This window comes from Ceratotherium simum, chromosome 7, assembly GCF_057802395.1.
Source record: "Ceratotherium simum simum isolate JZ-2026a chromosome 7, ASM5780239v1, whole genome shotgun sequence".
NCBI classification, from domain to species: domain Eukaryota; kingdom Metazoa; phylum Chordata; class Mammalia; order Perissodactyla; family Rhinocerotidae; genus Ceratotherium; species Ceratotherium simum.
The window spans coordinates 76,623,579-76,645,699 of record NC_141906.1 but is presented as its reverse complement, the minus strand read 5'-3'; the positions used below and the strand labels follow the sequence as shown (position 1 = coordinate 76,645,699).

Here is a 22,121-nt window from a genome sequence, read left to right as displayed (position 1 = left end):
TCAGCCAATTAAACCATCATTGGCATCTCCTCCCAAGATGCCTTTTCTACCCTCCTGGACTGTCCCTGGCCCCAGAGCTGAAAGGGAATTATCTATAAACAAGCAGCACTCAGAGAACTGGAGTCCACTCTCCCTTCTCCACCCGCCTGCTGCCTTGGCCTCTCGGTCTGGCTTCTGTGGGTGGGTGTGGCGGGAATAGAAGCCTTGCTTCTATTCTTGGCTCACCTCTGCTGCTCTGACCTTGGGGAAGGGAGAGGGCAGCTCTTGCCTTCCCCTTTCTGGGTCTCTGTGAGAGCCTCGCAGCCAGTGAGGTTTATTCTCCGAGCAAACTCTTGGCCATCCTGTTCATGCAGTTCAAGTCTACACTGAGTCAGACCTGCAGAAGCCTTGAAACTGGAAGGGCCCTTAAAAGCCATAATTCCAGCTTCCTGAGGTACAAATAAAGATCTGAGGCTTAGAAACCCAAATGACTTGTCCAAGGTCCCCCACTGGTTAGCAGCACCAGGACTAGAACACAGACTTCCTTCCTTCACAAATGGTGAACACACACCTTGCACCAAGAACTGGGCTGCAAGGTGCTCCTTGAATGTCAGGGGCTCAATAAATAGTTATTAAAGGCAAAGTGAACAGACTTAACAACCAAAACCCAGAAGTACAGAGGCAGCATGGGCCCCGGAGGAAAGATGATCAATTTGAGAATAAGCAGGTCATGGCCCTTCTGTGGCTCTCAGTCTCCTTATTTATAAATGTGTCTGGCCCAGTGCTGACATCCGGAACCCTCAAAGCCTGAGCTTTCAGCTATGAGTCTCCTCCAAGGATGAGCTCCCCTTGTCCCAACCCCTCAGCCAACCATTCTCCCCGGATGTAAACCAGCACTGAGGTTACGTGAAATTGAAGCAAACTTGGAAGGTAAATTAACAGAGGAAGGGGTCCCTCCATGCCACTCAACCTAAAACTAACGGCAATGACTTTTCAATAATCGCTGGTTTGGAATCATCTATGTGCTCCTCATTGGGTAAGGATATTTTGGAATTTCAAACGTAAAAAGTTGTCCCAGACTTTCTTCTCTCCCGAGAAAGTATCCAGCAAGGTTAGGCAAACAGAAGCAAAGTCAGTAAAATAAATACAAGATGTGTGCCTTGGGATTCAACCAACACACATTTTTACTAGCCAGAGGCAAAAGGGGGAGCTATCTCTGGGATACTTCATCTGCTTATTCAAACTCGGGCTGGCTCTCTGCCCTGTGGCTTGGCTAGCCTCCCTGCCAGCTTACCTGGTTAGGGTAACTAAACGCAATTTGTGCATTGGATCAGACCCTTCTCTTTCTACCCTCTCCTCTTGCTCTGGGTCTTTGCTGGGAGGTGCTGAGAGGAAGCCACATTATAGCAGCAAAGGAATGGAATGGAGAACTTCAGGGGTAGAAATCATGGGCAGGGCCAGGGCTGGCCACATCCTAGCTGGGGCGAAAAAGAGGAAGCAAAATCTCGGCATTCCTGAGGTCTGGGAAAATGATATTCATCCCTTACATCTGTAATTATGAGCTGTTTCACAAACTTGCCTGAGTACTGGGCTGTTTTTAAAGACACAGATTCCCAGGACCATTGCTTCAGACCCTCAGCAATCTGTATTTTCAAAAACCTCCCCTAGATGGTCCCAAAGATCAGATGGGTCTGAGACGTACCTATTTATCATACACACTGAATATTAGAGAGCATTCTTTGAGCATGGTATTTCATTTTAATCTCACCACTACCTATGGGGTCAGCAGAAGAGAGATTATTCTATTTGCCTGAAGAGGAATTGAGGTCCAGAGAATGGAAGTGACTTCCTTGAGTCAAATAGCTGTGCCTCAAACCCAGTCTTCTGGCTCCTGGTGTGGCACCGACGCTCACAGAGAGAGATGTGCTTTGGAGTCAGACAGCCAGGCTCCAACGTAAGCACCAGGCCTGGCACATGTAGGCACCCAATAAATCACTTCCCACTTCCTTTGGCTAAAGTCACTCCACTAGAGTGTGGCACAGCCAGGATTTAAAACCTGTCCTAGAAGTCCTAGAGCCTCTGGGTTCTTTACTTAACAACGTAAGAGATGTATTTGGGGCTGCACACCTAGCCGTGGTGGTCAATCCTCGCCACATGCCTCCTTCATTCCTGCCTCCCTGCCCAAGACGTTTCTGGGCCAAGGCCAAGCCCCAGAAGTTGAAGCTGTAGTCTGTGTTTCAGACTAGCTCCGGACTTGACTTTGCAGCTATTTCAGGTCAAGCCTTAGTGTCTAGCTCTCTGCAGCCTTTGTCTCTATGGAGACAATGGGGCTCTGACTCTGTGGGAACAGTCCACAGGTCTTTTCTGAAGAAGGAGCTACTATGGCAGCAGTGGAAGTCCTTTGGGGAGAAAGTGTTGGCTAAGTACACAGTATTATTATCTTATTGACAGTTTCCTCTTGGGGTTTATCAGACTCCAAATTGGGTGGATGCTGCTCTGTTTGGACCCAAATAGAGCTGTTTCCTTCCACGCTCCTGAACAGCCAAAAAGGGGTGAGAAGCACATTTGTACTGTTTTAGTGACATTTTTTTAGCATCCAGAGTCTTACATCCCTGCTTGAATTCCAGGAACCAGGGGCTGAGAACTGGTTATCCAGACCGAGAACTCTTTGCCTTATTCCACCAGGAACATGGCAGCGGTGTCCCCAAGCCTCTAGAAACTGCTGGAAGCCTGGGAATCGTGGGTACTTTCCTTGCTTCGCCGGTGGAGCCATTCCATCAGACTGGGGGTGTGTATGGTCTCTTACTTTCTAGTAGTAAGAGACTTACTTTCTAGTAGGAAATAGGCCCCAAGCTGAGAGCTTCCATAGAGTTTCCCAGAAATGACACGTCATAGGGCATGGACCAGGTGACCAAGGAATCAGATGGAAACCAGTGAACTGGCCTCCACAGGCCTCCCCGGGAGCCTTTCCCCTCCTGCTCCTTGAGTGCTGTTCCCCTGAGACACAGAGAGGCAAAGAGCCTCTCAGGAGGGGGCAGAGGTAGGGGAGCAGCTTTAGAATGTCTGCGAGATCACGCCTCCTGAACTCCACCCATGGACCAGCTGCAGAGGCCTCACTCCCTGGGGCCATCAGCCATTCTTTCTGGACCACAGTGGTCACTGGGTGAGTTTTACTTCAAATCTCATTTTTGGAACAAAAAAAGGAAGACCTTACTAAGAAAAAGTGAAAGGCTCTGTGATTACTTTTAGAAGCGGAGGGTGGTGGGTGTGGGGAGCACAAACGAACTGACAATGATTATGAACTCTGATGCGATGGTCTGATGTTAGCCTAGGAGGAGCTTTGTCAGTCCCACAAGCCACCGTTCTTCAGTTAATAGGGAAAGAGCTTATGTTGCCCGGGGAAACTTAATTCCTACTAAAGGAAGAAATTTCTGGGCTAAACCGTGATGGGAGGAAGAAATGAAGGAGTGAAGGAAAGAACTGATAGAGAAGTTTTCCTTTAAGTTATTTTGAAATAGCTGGAATTTTTATCTTACTTGGATGCCTGTGAAACAGGAGGATGAACTGAATGACCTTGCAAAGGTCCTTCCAGCTGAGGATTTTAGAAAAACCAATGCTATTCCCTAGGCTTTATTGTGTGGGTGGGTGTGTGGTGAGTGGATGGAAGGAGTGGGGGGCCAGTGTGGAGCCCGTGGGCACCAGCTGTCTGCCATCCACCCCCAGGCCACTAGGGGTCTCTGATGATCCACCAGCTTGGATCGTGCTGCCAAAAGCCTCCCCAAACCTCCCAGGTGGACGGGTTTTCCCTAACTTGCCTGGACTGGGGGGCAGGGAGTTGGTTCTGAGCCCCTCAGTTCTGCTGGAAAGCTTGTCTTGACCTACCCAGAGCATGCCCACAGCTCATCCTCTTGACTCCTTTAGTACTGGACACAGAGCTTGATGGTTCTTTCTTATGCATGTGTCTTCTTTCCAGCTTGGTTGCAGGTTTTTTGAGGGAAAAAGGGGTTTTTCTTGAATTCTCCAAAACTGCCTAGCAGTGTTGGGTGCATGGTAAATGCTCAATAAATGTGTGGCCTGACTAGGCTTTGGCCTGGCATGGTGTGTGTGCGTGTGTGTCCCTTAGGAAGGCGGGGAGATTGCCACTGTCCTCAGACATCCCGTTCTTGGCAGTGTCCCTCCATTCTGGCAGAGGCAGCGTCCTGTCTGAGACCTGGAAAAGCTGGGCTCCCAAAGTCAGGGAAGCCAATCACACATAAACAAGCCACCTAATCCTGTTCCTGTTCCACTCCTGTTGGGAGCTTTAGTCTCAAGGGAAAAGCACCTCTGGCGTGTGGCAACAAGTAGCAGCTGCTGCTCTTAAGGAACATTCCTTTCGGGAGGAGAGAACTAGCCTGGTGGGAAGGCCACCCTCTTGGTCTCCTGGCTCCTTGAGCTGGGGGGCTGGGGGCTAGGAACTGGGAGAAGGGACAGCTTTAATGCCTACGGCAGGAGTTAGGCAGGATAACTCCAGAACTCAACTTCCTGTCACTTTGGTGTGGGGGTGTCCCCTTTCCATCTCAGTGGTGACTTTGCAGGGTAGATCACCTCCCCCTACTCCCAACGGCTTAAAACTCACTGGTCAAACCTTCAGGATGCTCGGCCACTGGGCAAAACTTCCATGGGCTTGGCTGAGGTGATTGCCCCCCCAAATCTCTTGGCATCCTGCTAATCTTGAAAATACAAACTCCTTGTAGCTCAGTAGGTAAGTCCACCTTCCCCAGGGAGGGATGTAGCACAGCTGGAGAGTTGTACCTGGTCTGCCAAGCCCAGAATCTCAGAATTATGTTCACTTTGTACCTCTCTTCTCCTGACTTTCAATCTATTAGCAAATCCAAATTCCTGCTTCTCAGCAATTAGTTTCTTCCTCTCTAGTCTCTAAATCCCTGATCTATAGCTAAGTAGGGTCACCCTCCCCACTTAGAGCCCAGGACTCCTGGTTCACTTTCCTATGTGTCACAAAAAATGTAAAAGAACTTATTTTAATAAGTAGAACGTAGACTTGGGAGTAACCCATCCCACACTCTGCTGCTTACTAGGTGTGTGACCTTGAGCCAGTGTCTGAACTTCTCTGAGCCTCCTTTTCCTTGGGTGTAAAATGGAGAAAATAATGTGCCCCTGGCAGCCTTGTGGTGAGGAGTAAATCAGATAAAATATGAAAAGCACCTGGTACGTGCAGTGTTTGAGATGGGTCAATAAATGCTGATGTTCTCCTCTTTTTCTGCCAGTTCTTCTTTGAGCAATACAAGAGGTGGCTACTCAATTAATTTGTCTCCAACCGTTTCCTCATTGCCTACATTCTCCACTACCTTTAAAATCTTGGCAATTGGTCGTCATTATCAGCCTCAAAGCATAACCCCCCACCCCCAAATTTGGCTGCAAGATTCTATATCATTATATTTGGAGGTCAAAGATCATGTTATATCCATTTTTACATCCTTGGGACTCAGCAGGCCTAATAGGTGCATGAATGAAGGACTGCTCCACCCTCTATGGCTCCCTCTCTCCAGGGAGTCTGAAAGGCTGTCTCTGGTCCTTACCTTCTCCCAGACTTCCCTCTACAGTGGGAACCCTCACCTTTAGAGCTCCCAGACAACCTACTAACCCTCCACCTCCCAAGCCTGCCTGAAATGTCTCCTCACCCAAGAAGTCCTCCCAAAGCCAGTGAATCTGCATTTTCTCCAAACACAATGGGCAAAATCCTCCTGCTGGCCTATCTAATCTCTACTGAAGTTTGTTCATTCTGTCCCTAGGCAGGAACAGACCCTGGCCGTGAGCCATGCAGGCTGGGGCCTGGGCTTTCGCAGGGGAGGGGGGCGGAGGGTTGGGGAGGGGGGCAGGGCGAGGAAGAAGGATGCTGAGTGGTGACTGGGGCAACCTCAAGCCATGCATGTGGTTTGCTCAATCCAGACCCTTCCTGTGGCTCCTCTTCTGGTCTCTTTGGCTGCTCCTTTCCTGCCCTTCCTCAGTGTTCCTTGCTCTTGAGCCTTCTATGGCTCACATATTTTATCTGGATCCTCACGTGTGACTCATAGCTCCCTCTCACTGAGACTGGGAGCTCCTCCTGGACAATTCACCTGTGTTCTCACAGGACCTAGCACAGTGCATACAGCAAGCGTCCCTCACATGCATGGTGACAAAATGAGAACTGTGGCTCAGTCGGACCTGCCCTGAAATGCCCAACGCTCAAATCTCCATGGAGAAAGAGGGACGAATTTCAAGTCAAATTAATACTAGAGCGATGTGGGAGTAGGTCCTCTCTAGTGAATGGTTTGGTTTGTGCCCTTGAGGAGAAGACAGGAGAACCCTCAGTCTAGAATGAGCCTGCTTCCTGAGGATGCTGCCCCTGTAGAAGCCTGGGCTCTAAGGAGTAAGGATGCCTGCATGTCATTAGGTACAGGCAGTCCAGGAGGGCTTCCTAGGGAGGTAGAAAGGACTAGCTGTGGCCCAAGTCCTTGGAAACTCTGTTTTTTGTTTTTTTAAGATTTTTTTTTTGAGGAAGATTGGCCCTGAGCTAACATCTGTTGCCAATCTTCCTCTTTTTTCTTTTTTCTCCCCAAAGTCCCAGTACATAGTTGTATATCCTAGTTGTAGGTCCTTCTAGTTCCTCTATATGGGACACCAGCTCAACATGGCTTGATGAGCAGTGAGTAGGTCCGCGACCGGGATGCGAACCTGCATACCCCAGGCCACTGAAGGGGAACGCGCGAACTTAACCACTGCGCCATCTGGCTGGCCCCTGGAAACTCTGTTTTAGTTCTCCTGCTTGGTAGCTGCAGTCTCCCCCTCTCCCTACCCCCATTCTGCCTTTAAAGAGAAAACTCACATAGAGAAATAGAAGACCAAGTAGGGAATTTGCCCAGACCCCATAGAGCTGGATGGGCACACAGTATGGCATCTGAAGGGGGCGACCAATTTGAATAAAAAAAAATCTCTCACTTTGCAACACAAGACCAAATGATTAGCATGCAGGGAAAACCATGAGCCAGCAGTTTGCAACAAAGCTGGTGGGGTGGCTGGAATGTTGATCCAGAGGATCGTGTTCCAGAGGGGAGACACCCCTCCCTGGGCCAGGCTGGCGCTCACTGTGGCTATTTCAGGCTGGGGGGATTAAGGTTGAACCGTGACGAATGCGTACACACACACACACACACACACACACAGACACGCCCCCGACACTCCTTTTCTCTCTGCTCTCCCATGCTGGCTCCTGTGCCCTGATCCCCGATCCTGTGTCTGCCTCCTGCACGGAAAGTCTCTTGGTCTCTCCTTTGTGGGAAGGCCTATATTAGTCCCCACCTACCTCAGCGAGACAGTGACAGGAACCTGACCTGGGACTGTGATGCGGATAGCACACGGCATGTCCTGCTCACCTTCTCCTCCACACACCGCAGACTTTGCCCTGACTCCACAGCCATCTCGCCCGCCCCTTCTTCACCTCACTAGTGCTGCCATTCCTCTTGCCTGCCTCTGTCTTTCTTCCCTTCCTCTCCCTAGGTCTATGTCTTTTTCTCTCTTTTTCCTTTTGTTGCTTTCTTCCGCCAATTCTTCAGCCTTTCTCTACCTCCCTCTTGAATGGTAAATGCTGACTTTCAACATTTGTCTTTCTTTCCCTTGATCTTTCTTTTATTTCTCCTTGCCTCCTTTGGCTTCCTCTTGTCTCTCTTGATCTCTCTCTCTCCATCTTTCTCAGTGTATTACTTGTTTCAATAGATATTTACTGGCCGTCTGTCATGCACAAGACACTGTGGTAGCCACCTTTAGGTGTGGGTTATAATAATACATAAAATACTCTCTCTACTCCAATAATGTTTGTTATCCAGGAGAGAAAAATGAGGCTTATACAAGTGACTATAATACAAAGTCACATGTGATGTTTACCATATAAATGGCCCGAAGTGCTCTAAGAGTTAGTTGAGAGAAAGAAAAGTCCATTCTGCGGGGGAGGTCAGGGAGGCCTCCATGGGAGAGCGGCCTGTTACTGTCCTTGGGGAAGAGGCGGGGTTTGGTCCCGCAGAGATTTGAGAGTGTCACTCAAACAAAGGGCATGCAAGAATGGTTGCAGCACCTCCAGAAGGAAGGCTGAGGCCAGACCTAGGAGGGCCTTGAATGTCAGGTGAAAGGATATGAAAACCCTGGGGGGCAATCAGAGTTTCTGAGCAGGAGAATGACCTGAACAGAGCTTTAGGAAGATAAAGCCAGCAGCCGAAGTTTAAGAAGTGTTTGTATGCGTATGTGTGTGTGAGTATGTGAGTGTGCATGTGTGACTGCATGTGTGTGTGTGTAGGAGGGCTGAGGGAACGCCAGAGAAGACAGGAGAGCAGGTTAGGAAGCTATGGCGGTAACGTGTGTGTAATTACCTTATTTACCTGCCGAAGCCCGAACTAAGTAGGTGGCAGCAGTCAGAGGAAATGAAGGGACAAGTTTGAGAAATACCAAATAGGTATACCTGGCTAAGTGTCTTCTCCTCTCTTTCTTGGGGTCTTTGTTTTGCCAGACTGTCTTTGCCTGAGTTCCTCTTTCTAAGCGGATCAGAGGCCTTTCTGCAGTGGCCGCCCCAGGGCTGGCTTCATGGTCAGGCAGAGATCTGATGCTTACAGTGATAGGAATCAAAGTTCTTTCCTCTTTTCTCAAAGCTCAGAGGCGCTGAATACTGGGATTCCCCAGGAGGACTGACTTTTGCAGGCAGCATCTCAGACCCGGTTCACCCAGAGCCCACGTTATCCTTCTCAGCCAACCTCGTGTCCCCAGTGACCCTGCTTCTGCAGACTGACTTCTCAGCTCGGGGACCCCAACCCTGAGGGGGCCGCTGTGGCTGCTAAGCCCTCTGGCCCTCCTTTCTTCTCTCACTACCCCCAATGCCAGAGCTTGAGGTAGACTTGGAGGGCCCAAGAGGGGAAATCCAGTGCCTCTCCAAGGACCTGATTATTTCCAAAGACTTGTGCTAATTTTCTGATATGATCCTCACATCTCTGCGAGGCACTAAATCCTCATTACTTTTCCTGACCGATGCATTCTAATTAGATCAACACTTAAAAAAAAATTCACAATAGCCACAGGATGGCTTTCCATCTCATTAACTCCTCACTTATTATTTTCATGAAAATTACTGATAAAAATGTGCATCTCCATTTGGTAAGGCCTCACAGACTCCTCGGCTCCTATCTTGCATCTCTCCCGTCACCGGGGCTGTGCAGCGTCGCCATGGTAACCCACAATAATAGAAACTAATAAATTACAAACGAGATGCTCGTTGAGCAATTATTGTCCTCTTTTATGCAAGTTTCTTGCTAATTTTGATCATAAGGGAAAGTACAATAAGACTCTGAAGGAATGAGTCTATTTCAAGAGAATATTAGCAAGCAGAAGCCTGGGCGGCTGTTTTTAGATCTGTAATAAAGTGATTTGGTGATTTCAAGCAATGGGAAGAGGAAATAAACTTCTTGCCTCATGTCCCATGCAGTACTCACTGTCAAGTCCCACAGAGGCCCATCCCACCCGGTGGGTTTGATGTGATACTTGTTGTAAAATATGCAAGGCACGGTTGGCCTTCTAGAGGTCACCCTGACCCTTCCCCTGTCTCTGCCAACCTGGAGATAGATTATGTGTGTTGGTCCTTAAAACTTAGGGATCAAAATGGTGCCACCTTTCTTAGAACTTTTTCCCACACCTCTTGCCAATCATCCTTAGAATGTTTACCCATACCCCCAAGCCCGACTGTCTCATGCGAAGAGCCTCCTCTAAACCTCCTGGGGGACCCTCCCTGTGTCTGTCCCGGGCTAAGGAACTCAGTGGGAGAGGAAGAAAGTGGTGAGCCTATGGATTATGTAGATGCCAGTGAGTTTGGTGGAAAGGTACAGCCAGGCAGCTTTCTTTGTTTATAGGTTTGGGAAAATATTCTGCCTAGAGAGCAGAGCCCATTCTTGCTAAGAGCACATAGTCACCATTTCCACATGTCCCAGTTCCCAGGATGAAGCTGGCAGGTGAATCTTGAGAGGGGGTGACCTGAGGTGACATTTACAGTGGCCCTGAACCTTAGGGAGACAGATGTGCCAGAGTAGGGTGAGCAACTAGAGAATGCTCAGGGAGAAACAGTCCCATGGGGATCTGTCTTCGTCTATTAGGTGGGCAGGATTCGGGGAAGAACTACTTTCCCCAAACCCTCCCTCCCAGGAACACAGGGAGCTCAGCAGGCAGCAGCTCTCTTGAGACGTCTGTGGGGCTAGGATGTCTGGGTCATCCTCTGTCCGTGCCTCATCCTCCAGAAAAGCTTTCCATCTCCTTAACTCTTGTGCTCATTTCTCGGGATATCTTGGGTCAGGAAGCCAGGAATCATGTTGGATATTGTCTCTCTCAGATCTGGTTATCTGCTAGAGAATACTAATGCCCTGGCATGGTGAGCTCTGGTAAAAAAGGGACTGTGCTGCCTGATGACTAGGAGGAGGAGTAGATCAGAGGAGGGCCCTCGAGGTGAAAGGATCCAGTGAGTCTAATCCACTTTCCTAGGTCACCCAAGGAACTTTAGACATTCCTACACCTGGCTTATGAGCCTGGCTTAGGACCCAGCCCTGCGTGTTACCTGGGAGTGAAGGTTTATGGAGGGCTGGTTGGGGGAGTAGGGCCCCCCGAGGTCATTCCTGAGCAGGTTATCGCTGTGCATCTTGGTTTTGAGGCAGGTGATGTAACGATTACAAAAGTCCTTGCAGAGTTCATTGACTTTCTCCAACTCCAGCAGGTGGATTCTCAGGACCTGGATTGCCTTCACCATCTGGGAAGAGGGAGGAGAGGTGAGCCCAGGTGTTTGTATCACATTCCACTCACCGCCTTGAACCACCAATCCCCCGGAGAGAGGAACCCATCCCCTGCCCTAGGTATATGCTTTCTCATCCACATGATTTAAATTCTAGTTACAGCTATCTGTGGACCGTTTGCCTGCTTTGAGCCCACTGTTATCACAGCTGTTCTTGAGGCCGTTGTGGTATTTTGAGAACAGCACTGGCCTTAGAGATAGAAGGCCAGGTCTCAAGCCCCAGGCCTGCCATTCATGATCTGTGTGACCTTGGGCAATTGCTTAAGCTCTCTATGCCTTATTGTTTGACTAATGGGGATAATTATACCCTAACAACTGTACAGTTTTGTTGAGAGGATCGTATGAGGGAACGCGCAAGCTGCAATGTATGAAGCACCAAATAAGCATGAGCAAGACTGAGATCCGAGTTCCTTGCAAGTGTCCTGAGATGTCAGGGACTGTCTATTCTTAAACACATATTCCGAGTGCCTCACGTGATACAAGTCACCTTGCAGATGCCCCATTGACACTTGCTCACTGACTGAATCATCTAGCATGACTTAGCTGGGCGCTGGACACCTAGCTCTCTGTGGTGGCCTTTTCTGTGCCCTTTGGACTGTTGAATATGTGCCTGTCACCTCTGCAAAGGGACATTCCTAACTTCTCATGGCAAGAAGCTATTTCTCACTTGAAGTGTTTCTCTTTATCATTGTTATTATTATAAAAAGAAAGTGCTATGGGAGGTATGGAAAATAGAGGATGAAAAAAATTGCCCTTGATCCAATCACTCTAAAAGAATGATGATTTTTTTTCTTTTCCATATGCATGTATTTTAATGTAGTTTCAATCACCTTGTGCATACAATTTTGTTTCCTGTTTTTTCCCTTAGATTACCAAATGTACTTTTCTAAGTGGCAAAATTGTTTTCTCTATCCTCCCTTCTAGACTGTGAGCTTCTAGAAGGCAGGGATGATATCTAATTTGCTCACCACGTTATCTTTGGCACCAACACTTACGGATACTGAGTAAATATTTACTAATGGGTAATAAAAGTTACTGAATAAATAGATTTTTCATTGTTGCATATTATTCCATGTGTGTGCCATACTTAACGAATCTCTTATTGTTGGGCATTTAGATTACTTCAAATTTTTCAATTTTATAAAAAATGTTACAGTGACTATTTTCCAACCTTATAGCTTTCATTCCTGTTTCTGCATTATTTCCTTAGGAAGAATTCCCAGAAGTGACAGGAAAAAACAATGGACATTCTTTTGGCTCATGATAAATATTGCCAAATTGCTTTTCACAAAAGTGTTGTTCAAATGGTACTGGACCAATTGGACATCTACAAGCAAGAAAGCAAACCTTGATTTAAAGCTCACATATCGTAAAAAAAAGTAACTCAAATGGATCAAAGACCTAAATATAAGACAAAAAGTTAAAAAACTTTTAGAAAAAAAAAACACAGGAGAAAATTATCAGGACCTGGAATTAGACAAAGAGGTCTTAGACTTGACACCCAAAGCATGACCCAGAAAAGGAAAACCTGGTGAGCTGGACCTCATCAAAATTAAAAATATTTGCTCTTCAAAAGACTCTGTGAAGCAGATGAAAAGATAAACTACAGACTGAGGGAAACTTGCAAACCACATATCTCACAAGGACCTTATATCTGGAATATATAAAGAGCTCTCAAAAGGAAACAGTAAAATAACAAGCAATCCAATTAGAACATGGGCAAAGACAACATCTGACATTTCATGGAAGAGGATACACAGAGGCAAATAAGCTCATGAAAAAACGTTCAATGTCATCAGTCATCAGGGAAATGCAAATTAAAACCATAATGAGATATCACTACACACCTATCAGGATGGTTAAAATAAAAAATAGTGATAACACCAAATACTGGTGAGGAATTGGACACTGGATCAATCATCTTTGCAGGTGGGTATGTAAAATGGTATAGCCACTCTGGAAAACAGTACAACAGTTTCTAACAAAACTAAATATGTGCTCACCATACGACCCAGAAATTGCACTTTTGGGCACTTATCCCAGAGAAATAAGAAGGTATGTTTACACAAAACCTGTATGTGAATGTTCAAAGCAGCCTTATTTCCAATAGCCAAAAACTGGAAACAACCAAAACATACTTCAATAGGTGAATGGATAAAGAAATTGTGGTACATCCATATCATGGACTAGTACTCAGCAACAAAAAGAAACAAACTATTGATATACTCAACAACTTGGATGGATTTCAAGGGAAGTATGCTGAGAAAGAAAAGCCAGTCTCAAAAGGTTACATATTGTATGATGCCATTTATATAACATTCCCAGAGAATTTTTTTTACTGAGGTAACATTGGTTTATAACATTATATAGATTTCAGGTGTACATCATTATAATTCAACTTCTATATCCACGATATCATGTTCACCACCAAAAGTCTAGTTTCTATCTGTCACCCTACAAATGTCCCCGTTTCCCCCTTTTGCCCTCTCCCCATCCCCCCTCCCCTCTGGTAATCACCAATCTGTTCTCTTTATCTATATATATATATTTTTTATCTTCCACATATGAATGAAATCATACGGTATTTGTCTTTCTCTATTTGACTTATTTCGCTTAGCATAATATCCTCAAGGTTCATCCATGTTGTCACAAATGGCAAGATTTCATCTTTTTTATGGATGAGTAATATTCCCTTGTAGATATATACCACATCTTCTTTATCCATTCATTCGTCAACAGGCACTTAGATTGTTTCCAAGTCTTGGCTATTGTGAATAATGCTGCAATGAACATAGGGGTGCATATATCTTTTCGAATTAGTCTTTTCATATTCTTTGGATAAATACCCAGAAGTAGAATAGCTGGATCATATGGTAGTTCTATTCTTAATCTTTTGAGGACTCTCGATACTGTTTTCTATAGTGGCTGCACCAATTTACCTTCCCACCAACAGTGTACGAGGGTCACTGGCTTCCAGCGATGCAGCTCTACTCACACCTGACACTCTGGGGCTCCCAGAGAATTTTGACTGTCAGGTGTGAGTACAGCTGCATGGCTGGAGGCCAGCACCACACCCCTTTCTGAGCTTCATTGGCATTTCAAGTGGGAAGTGACTGAGGAGTCCCTGGGCTGACATTTGGATTGTCTGATAGGCAGGGATCGTACTCAACTAATTAAGGGCTCTTCAAGTACTGAATTAGACTAAGTGTCACTCAAAGACAGAAACCAACAATTTTGTGTCCCCACGCAGGGCTCAATCACAGGGTCTTGTCCTAAGGGAATGCTCCCTCCATGGGGCTGAGACTAATGGAGACTGTGCTGTTCCAGGCAAAGAGGAGAATAGTGACTTTAGTACGGATTATTGGGACCAAAAAATGGAATTAGGTACTGAATAAATATTTGCTCTTGCCTAAATTTTCTACTTGACTTTAAACATGGAGATCGTGTTTATGTCTTTAAGAGTAATTAGCACAGTATAAGGTGTTTAATAAACACTCATTGATTGGTTGATAACAATACCCAAACATTTCTTATTCTTATTATGTCTCAGGCACTGTGTTAAATCTACCTCATGCCTTATCTTATTTACTCCACACAATCACCTCTGCAGGTAGGTACCATTATTGCCCGTATTTTACAGTTAAAGAAAATGAAGTGCAGAGAAATTAAGTTTTACTTGCTTCAAGTCACACAGCTGGTAAGTGACAGAACTAGGATGTGAAGCAAGGTTGCCCGTGTTGCTTCACCCTCAATACGGGCTCTCAGGATTTATGCAGATAGAGAAAATGCCAGTTTAAAGGGTACATGGTTTAGGGAGAAAGTGGCTCAGTGACAGGAATTATGGGGTTTTAGAAAAACTAGATAGCTTTGGGGACATTCAAGTTTAGGATTTCCAGAACCCTCTCTGGTAATGTTCCCTCATTCGGCTGCTCTGGTTTCTCATCTCTCACTCCGTCTTTTTCCCTTTCTTCATTCCTTATTCCTTCCTTCCTTTATTTTTAAATCTTTTCGTGAAGTAATACACACACAAACATTCAGACACAGAGAAAAATATACACATCTATTCATTTATTTTAAAAACATAGCCAATAAGTACTTATCACAAAAAACGAATCAGAAAATACAAATAGGTAAAACAAAATAAAAAGTAAAATCCACCCCGAATAGCTTTGCTCAAATGAAATACACACTGACTATGCTTAAACCAGATCTGGTGCACAGAGGCCAAGAGGGACCTACCTTTTGGTCTAATAAAGCACAGCTGAAGGATTACGTTTTTATGGGATAATAGACTTGGTTTAAAGATTTAAGAAGGTAGAGTAAATCATAATGGTATTCAGAGGCAACAAATTTGTAGGACCTATTTAATATTAGAGAAAGAAATGGGCAATGCATTAATGTGGGCAGCTGCCTGGCATAGCAGAAAGCCTGTGGGGTTTACTGTCAGACAGCCTAGATCTGCGTCCAGGCCTACTGTTTACAAATTGGGTGATATTGGGCCAGTTTCATGACTTTTCTGAGCCTTAGTTTCCTCACTTGTAAAGTGGGGACAATGATCATCCCTAACTCACAAGATTTGATAAGGGCTAAGGGAGATAATAATGTGAAAGTGCTTTATAAACCACAGGGGACTAAGTGCATATACAATTTTTACCTCTTTTAATAATTTCTAATATCTTTTTGGCTTTTTTATTGCTATTCCATATTCTACTATTGGAAAAATAATCATTCCCAGTTTTTTCTTCTATATTTACGTTTAGTAAATTATCCTTTATCATACGTGTTTGCAATTTTGAGTTTTTGCCTCTAAATCAGAATAAAACTCTGATTTATTAAACTATTTTCCCAGGTAATCAATGTCATATAAAATGTTATTCTAGATCTTCTAGAGCAATAACAATTCCATTTAATTTAATATCATCATCAAATGGAGGAATGTATCCTTAATTCCTTTCCCCAAGTTTTGCTCCATCTTTCAGCTTTTCTCCCTCCTTTCTCTTTCAAAATAAATAGCCCTCTTCTTCTAAAAGAAGTACCCTTCAAAAAAGCAAAACAAGATGCAACCTCACAGTTTAGTCTCATACCACTGTACACCAGCCCCGCAGATCCCAGGAAAGTACACAGGCCCGGGGCTTCTTATTCTCCATGAAGTCACATGGTGTGAGGTCCCAAATGTATTATTTCCTGCCTGGGTGTTTTGGACAAGTGGTTTAACTTTATCTGTAAAATTTAGGATGATAACAATACCTACACTGTAGAGTTGTTGTGAAAACTGAATAAGATAATGTACACAAATGTTCTGGGCACGTAGTAACTATTCAATAAATGTCCATTCTTTATGCCAATGTGCCCCTCCCACCACCATCAAGTTGCTTTCTAAAAAGAGGTCTCTCCTGTAGGATTGTGGCCTCTTTACTTGAAAGTAATAAATCCTTGCCTTTCAAAACATTTATATACATAGCACTTTACAATTTGCAAAATGCCTTTCTCTCCATTATCTCATTTGAGTCTCATAACCATGAGGACACACAGGCAATATTATTACTCCCAGAGATGAGGAGATTGAAGCTCAGAGATTAGGTAATCTGCTGAATTCCAAGCAGCAATTAGGGAGGCATCCTTGCCCTGAAGGGCAGATTCCTTTCACCCTCTCTTTCTTCTGCAAATTGGAAGCTGGAACTATTCTCCCTCACTTGCAGATGAAGGAGTTTATAAACACACATTCCTTAAAGTGCTGAGATATTTCCTGTGGGTTATTAAGGCAGCCAAAGCCAAAATCTAATCAGGAGTTTTTCCAGACCAGACCAGCTTGGCCTGACCAATTGGAAGTGCAGGGTCACTGGAAGAAAGAACGAGACATGGAAGAAAGGTGAAGACCAGGGACCAGAGAACATCCAGATGATTGGGGGATCGCAAGAACATTCTATGGAAACCATCATACTCGACAAGTTAAATCACTCAAGTCAATAATGTGGCACTTCCCCTCCAATATCCTCAGAATTTGGAGAAGGAGTGCGGTTCAGAGGAAAGAGGGGGGCTTCGGGAGTTAGACCCACTTGGTGCTGCAAATCCCAGCTCTGTAAGTTATTGGCTAGAGGGTATTAGTCCTTGATTTTCTCCTCTGTAAAATGGGGATAATAATAACTACCTCATAGGTCTATCGTAAGAATTAAATAGCAAAGTAGGGTGCTCAAGAACAATGGGTTTTAGAGGCTGAGTCTTGGGTCTTCCACCTTCTGGGAGACCCTGGACTATTTACATAATTTCTGCACTTTACTTTCCTCATCTGTAAAATGGGATAATAATAACAACTCTCTGAGTTGTACTGAGGATTACATGAGATGCAGCTAGAAAAGAACTAAAAACAAGACCGGTACATAGAAAGTGCTCAGAAAAGATGAGCTACAGGGCAGCGTAACCGTGAAGAGTGTGGGCACCAGGCTCGAGACCTGTGTGTGACTTGCGCCCCTGCCACGTACTGGCTGTGTGATCTTGGGCTGGTGACTTCACCTCGTGTCTCAATCTCCTCATCTTAAATTGAGGATAATAATAATATGTGCCTCATGGGTTTGAAAAGAGGATCAAATAAGAACATATATGTAAAGTGTTTAGAAGGGTGTCTGGTACCTAAGTGTTCTATAAATGTTAATTATTACTAGCTTTGATTATTCTATTTCCCTTCCCTTTCCTGGTGTCTGTAGGATTTTCTGCTCCTATCTAGGTGAAGAGAATTTGGACTGAGGCTGAAGTGAACGACTCTGAGGGGGACCACTCGAGGGCTCTGTGGGCCCCGAGCGCTGGCCGGGCTCCTTCCTGTACCTCCTTAGCCACAGCCTCCGGCCTCCAGCCCTGCCTCTTCAGAGTGAGCCCAGGGGCCTGGGGGCCCCATTTTGGAGCCGGCTTTGCGGTCAGGCAGCCATAATCTGTCCCTCGAGCCACACCAGAGTCTCATTAAAATGTGCCCCATAAATGTTAAAAAATTTACACATAAAAAAATTCCATGCATGAAACTGAAACCGTACGTTTTACAGCCTCAGTTTGAAATCTTGCATAATATATAAAACCTCAGCCCTGCACTGGGGGCCCGTAAATCAGATTTTATAAAAAAAAGCTTTTACCTTTCAAAGGGGTTTGGGGAACTTGCAAATTTTACAGACTTTACCAACTGCCAGTCTGAGGCTGCTAGGCCCAAGCAGGGGACCAAGATGAGCCCTGGGTGGTGTGGGAATTGGAGTGGCAGGTGTCCCCAGGGGAGCTAACCAGGGGGGGTTCCAGCGTAGCCACCATGGGGGTAGAAAGCCACCCCCATAATATAAAGAGTGTGGACATCAGGAGGAGAGACGCTGGTGGTACTCGGTAAATGAAGGCTCTATTGCCCCAGGAAGTAGAGAGGTGGGGTGACATAGTGGAAGGAGCAGAGACCAGGAGCCAGCAGACCTGGGTTCTGGTTCTGACAAGTCATTTCCCTTCTCTGGGCTTTAGTGTCCCCATCTATAAAATGCCGGAGCAGGGTGCGTTGGGCTTACTTCTTTCAACACTTGCGTTTTCCCCTAACGTTCTGTGATCCTAAGTTTCTCTTCCCGCAGGGGTGCTATCAGAGCTGCTGGCTACCCAGGGGAGGGAAGTTCCTTCAGAAGCCTACAATCTGGGAACCTCTCTGATCTGTGGGCAGCTCTCAGAGAGCTTACTCAGCCCTTCCCCCGGGAACTTGTCTGGGAGACTGTCGGGAGCAGGGGAAGGTACAACTGGCATGGACGAGATGGGGGCGGCCAGCTGGAGGTGGGAGGATTCATGTCCAAATGGTGGGCCTGGTGGCGCTGGGGACCATGGGCACACTGGGCTTCAGAGAAAGCAGGATGAGAGCGAGGCTCGAAGGCCCAGGGTGGGACAAAGTTTTGGGGGACCCCAATTGCTCCTGACAATCCCATCTGTGAAAGTCAATATTCAAGGGCAAAGGAAAGCCGCCCTGACATACATATATATAAAAAATAAATCTCTCAATTATCTCAGCTCATTTGCTTGGGGTCTCTCATTTTATGTCCCTGCTCTGCTGCGCAGTATATCTGTCCGGATAAAGAGTTACAGTCCGTTGGGCTACGTGTGCGGGGTTGTAAAAAACACAGATGCCAAATTAACTGGCTGTGGCACTCGGCAGCTGATTGAGCTGATAATGACGCGATCTGACCTTTTTCTAATTTCTAATTATGTGCATCTCAGCTGTGCTAGCTACATGATTCTTATCCTAATGATGGCTCCTGTGGTTGGCCTCTTCATCTCCCCCCTCCCATCACAGGACTACAAGTGGGGTGGTAAAGGGCACTGCTTGACTCCCTAAATAAAGTTTCAGGGTCCCAGCCACATAGTCTCTTTGATGGCAGGAGGTGAGGCTGGAAAGCTGGAAAGTCTTGCCTTAGTGATACTGCATTTGAGATTAACCTTCTGGACGCCACACATTTTTAAAGGCCATTTAGTTCCACAAGCCATCTCATTAATTTTTTTATTACAGTCTCATGAGATAGGTGTATTAGATCTACAGATGAGGAGACCGAGTTTCAAAGAAGTTAGGTCATCAAAGGCGCACAGATAGTAAGCAGTGAAGCTAGGTTCTGGTCTTTTATCTCTAAGTGCTCCTTCAAACTGTCTCCATTTAAATAATTGACCAATCAACCAGTCATTGACTGCGGCTAACTCATCTAGGTAAATTAGGTTCACATGGGGGGATGGTATGTCCAAGGATTGCTCCTCCAACTGGACCACTCCCAGCCCAGTCACCTGAGATAGAAGACCAGGGAACACCAGAGGTCTGGGGACCCTGGGGCAGTCCTGACAACATCCACATCCCTAGGTCAGGCCTGGCACCTAGCAGACACTTAACCAAGGCTTGTCATATTGAATCAAGAAATCTGATTCTTTGAGTGAACAGAACCCAGAGAGACCCAGGTAGTGTTGGCAAGGGGAAAGCACGGAGCTGGCCACTCTTCAGCTGTACTAGACTAGGAGGCTGTCCTCCGTGGGTCTTCCATAGCTCACCTGGCAAGTGGTGGTGGGCAAGTTAAGTGAGGTTTGTCTCCCCAGGGCTCTTACCTCTTGAGAAGGTTTAAATTCACTCATATTACTCAGTCTGATTTTAGGTATTTCCTACCAACTTAGGCCTCAGTTTCTTTTTATGTCAAGCGATAGAAGTGGGTCCTCACACCAGGTCTGTTCCAGTTCCAGGAGAAATGGTGGCTTATCTCCTGGCTCCATGGCTGCTGTGGGTCTAAAGCCTGCTTCACAGCTGCAGCTCTGAGATTCTGATCAGCACACAGCAGGGCAGGGCAGGGCAGACCAACCTGCACTTACTATTCGGCCAGTTGGAGAACCTGCATGGGGAGGCTCTCCCAGGGGACCTGGGAGACAGCAGTCTGGGCTCCTGGGGAGTGGCTGCTGGGTCCCAGCAGGGAAGAAGGAGGGCCAGGGATGAGCAGAGGTGGACCTGGTGGTCTCAGATACCTGTGCTAACACTCCTGATGGTGACAAGTGCTTATCCTCTGGCCCAGGCCTGCTCCCTCTCTCTAAATGCTGCCCTCATCTTAATGCTTCACAAATTTCCAGGCCGGGGTGGGCTCTCCTGGTAGCTCTTTTGGACTCTACAGAGTATCATATTCAACTCCTGAGAGAAGTGGTGGGGTGGATAATTTACAGCACAGACTAATACCCAAGTCATTTAAATCTGTTCTGCAGATGCACTGTGTCTGTATGTGTGTGTGTGCATGTATGTGTATACGTGTGTGTGTTGTTTGTATATATGTGTGTGAGTGTGTGTATGCGTGTACGCTTTCTTTCTCTCTTTCTGGATCCACATTTGCTTTTCTAATTCTCTTTCCCTTTTGGGAGCAGGTACCTGCTGAACTCTGGATGCAAGAGGTGAGCACTATCATCAGTTTGTGGAGGAGACTTTTGCAGTTTCCAAATTCACTGTGCATAATCTGGGTAATCCACCCCCAGAAAAATCAAGAATTGTGGTTAATATTTCCGGGATGACCATTTATCAAGATGAACGAACACAGCAGCCTCTCTCCTGCTCTCTCTCAGCAGAATTCCCAGAGCTAGATGAGAATCTCAGATGTCACACAGCCTGGTGGTTACCAAACGTTATTGATGATTGCAAGTGCCTGGGAAACTTTTAAAAATGTAGTTTCACAGACCCGACCAAACTTACTGAATCACAGTTTCCAGGTGGTGAGGCCCGGGGATACGTAATTTTTTAAAAGCTGTAGTGATGATCTAGATGACAAGCTAGGTATGGGAGCCTGATCTACTGCGTCCTCCTAAAGGGCAGGACATCTGCTGGTCTTCTTCTCAACATGACTGTGTCTCCAGGTCTTTCTAACTATTGATGAGCTTGAATATGCCTGTCACCCACATCCTCCACACTGTGGCACACCTGCTACCGGCTCCTCTCTGGGCAGACCAAGACCGATTTACTAACATACCAGGACTCCATCCCTCAGAACAGCTACCCCAGACATTCTGGCTTCTATGACCCTCCTTTCCTCCTGTCCGCTCTGCAAGAAGGTGGGTAGCAAGATGCTGGCGCCACAGTGGGCAGAGAAGGGGAGAGCTTTGGCAGCGAAACCCGTGTATGCGACTCTTGGTTTAAGGGACTTAGAAACCGTTCTCAGCTGCTGAAAGGGTGCATCTAGTGTCTGCCCCATGGTGGACATGCAAACATTTTTGTTGAACGAATGAATTAAAGGATCATTTCTAGGGCATTTGGAGGGGATCAGAGGGTAGGAGGACCCTAGCCAGGGTGGAGGTTGGAGGGTCTTTACCAGATTGTCCAGTTCTGGGTCATCGCTGAAGAAGGGTTTGTGCTCCTGCTCCTGCTGGTGGACAAAGTTCTCGATGTCCACATCAAAGCTGGCGGAGGTGATGCACTCAGAGCCCTGGGTGGCCTGTTCACATTTCTCAAACAGCAGCGTCAGGAGCGGGAAAAGAGGGTGCCTGCGGGGACACGAAGAGCTCACACATGCGCACACATGGAGACCTGCGGCTGGCGGGTCCCATTCCCACATTCCCACCACTTCTTCTCCCAAGGTGCCACTCCTTGAGAACGTCCCCATTCCCCAAGGTCAGCCTAGATGGCAGCATTTCCTGCCCTGGCACAGAGGATCCAGTCTCCCAATTCCTGGGGCTGCAGAAGGCTCTGTTCCTCCCCACTTGGTGACTAACTTTTCCCTTTGGTCAGATAAGCTGCAAGGACATTTGATGAGAGATGATGGGTATAACCCTTCAAAGAGGTAGGTGTCCATTT

The 22,121-nt window shown here is 46.3% G+C and overlaps 1 protein-coding gene across 4 annotated transcripts in view; it reads right to left on the bottom strand.

Annotated features, from left to right (window-relative positions):
• The window catches only part of PKNOX2 (PBX/knotted 1 homeobox 2), a 186,457-nt gene that overhangs the window by 23,455 nt on the left and 140,881 nt on the right, over window positions 1-22,121 (bottom strand). For all 4 annotated transcript variants that reach the window (XM_087433884.1, XM_087433886.1, XM_004438429.2 and 1 more), the window contains 2 exons: window positions 21,640-21,811; window positions 10,595-10,783 (listed from right to left, as the gene is read on the bottom strand). In XM_087433884.1, coding sequence (XP_087290010.1) covers window positions 10,595-10,783; window positions 21,640-21,811 — 361 coding nt within the window. The remainder of the gene's footprint in view (window positions 1-10,594; window positions 10,784-21,639; window positions 21,812-22,121) is intronic.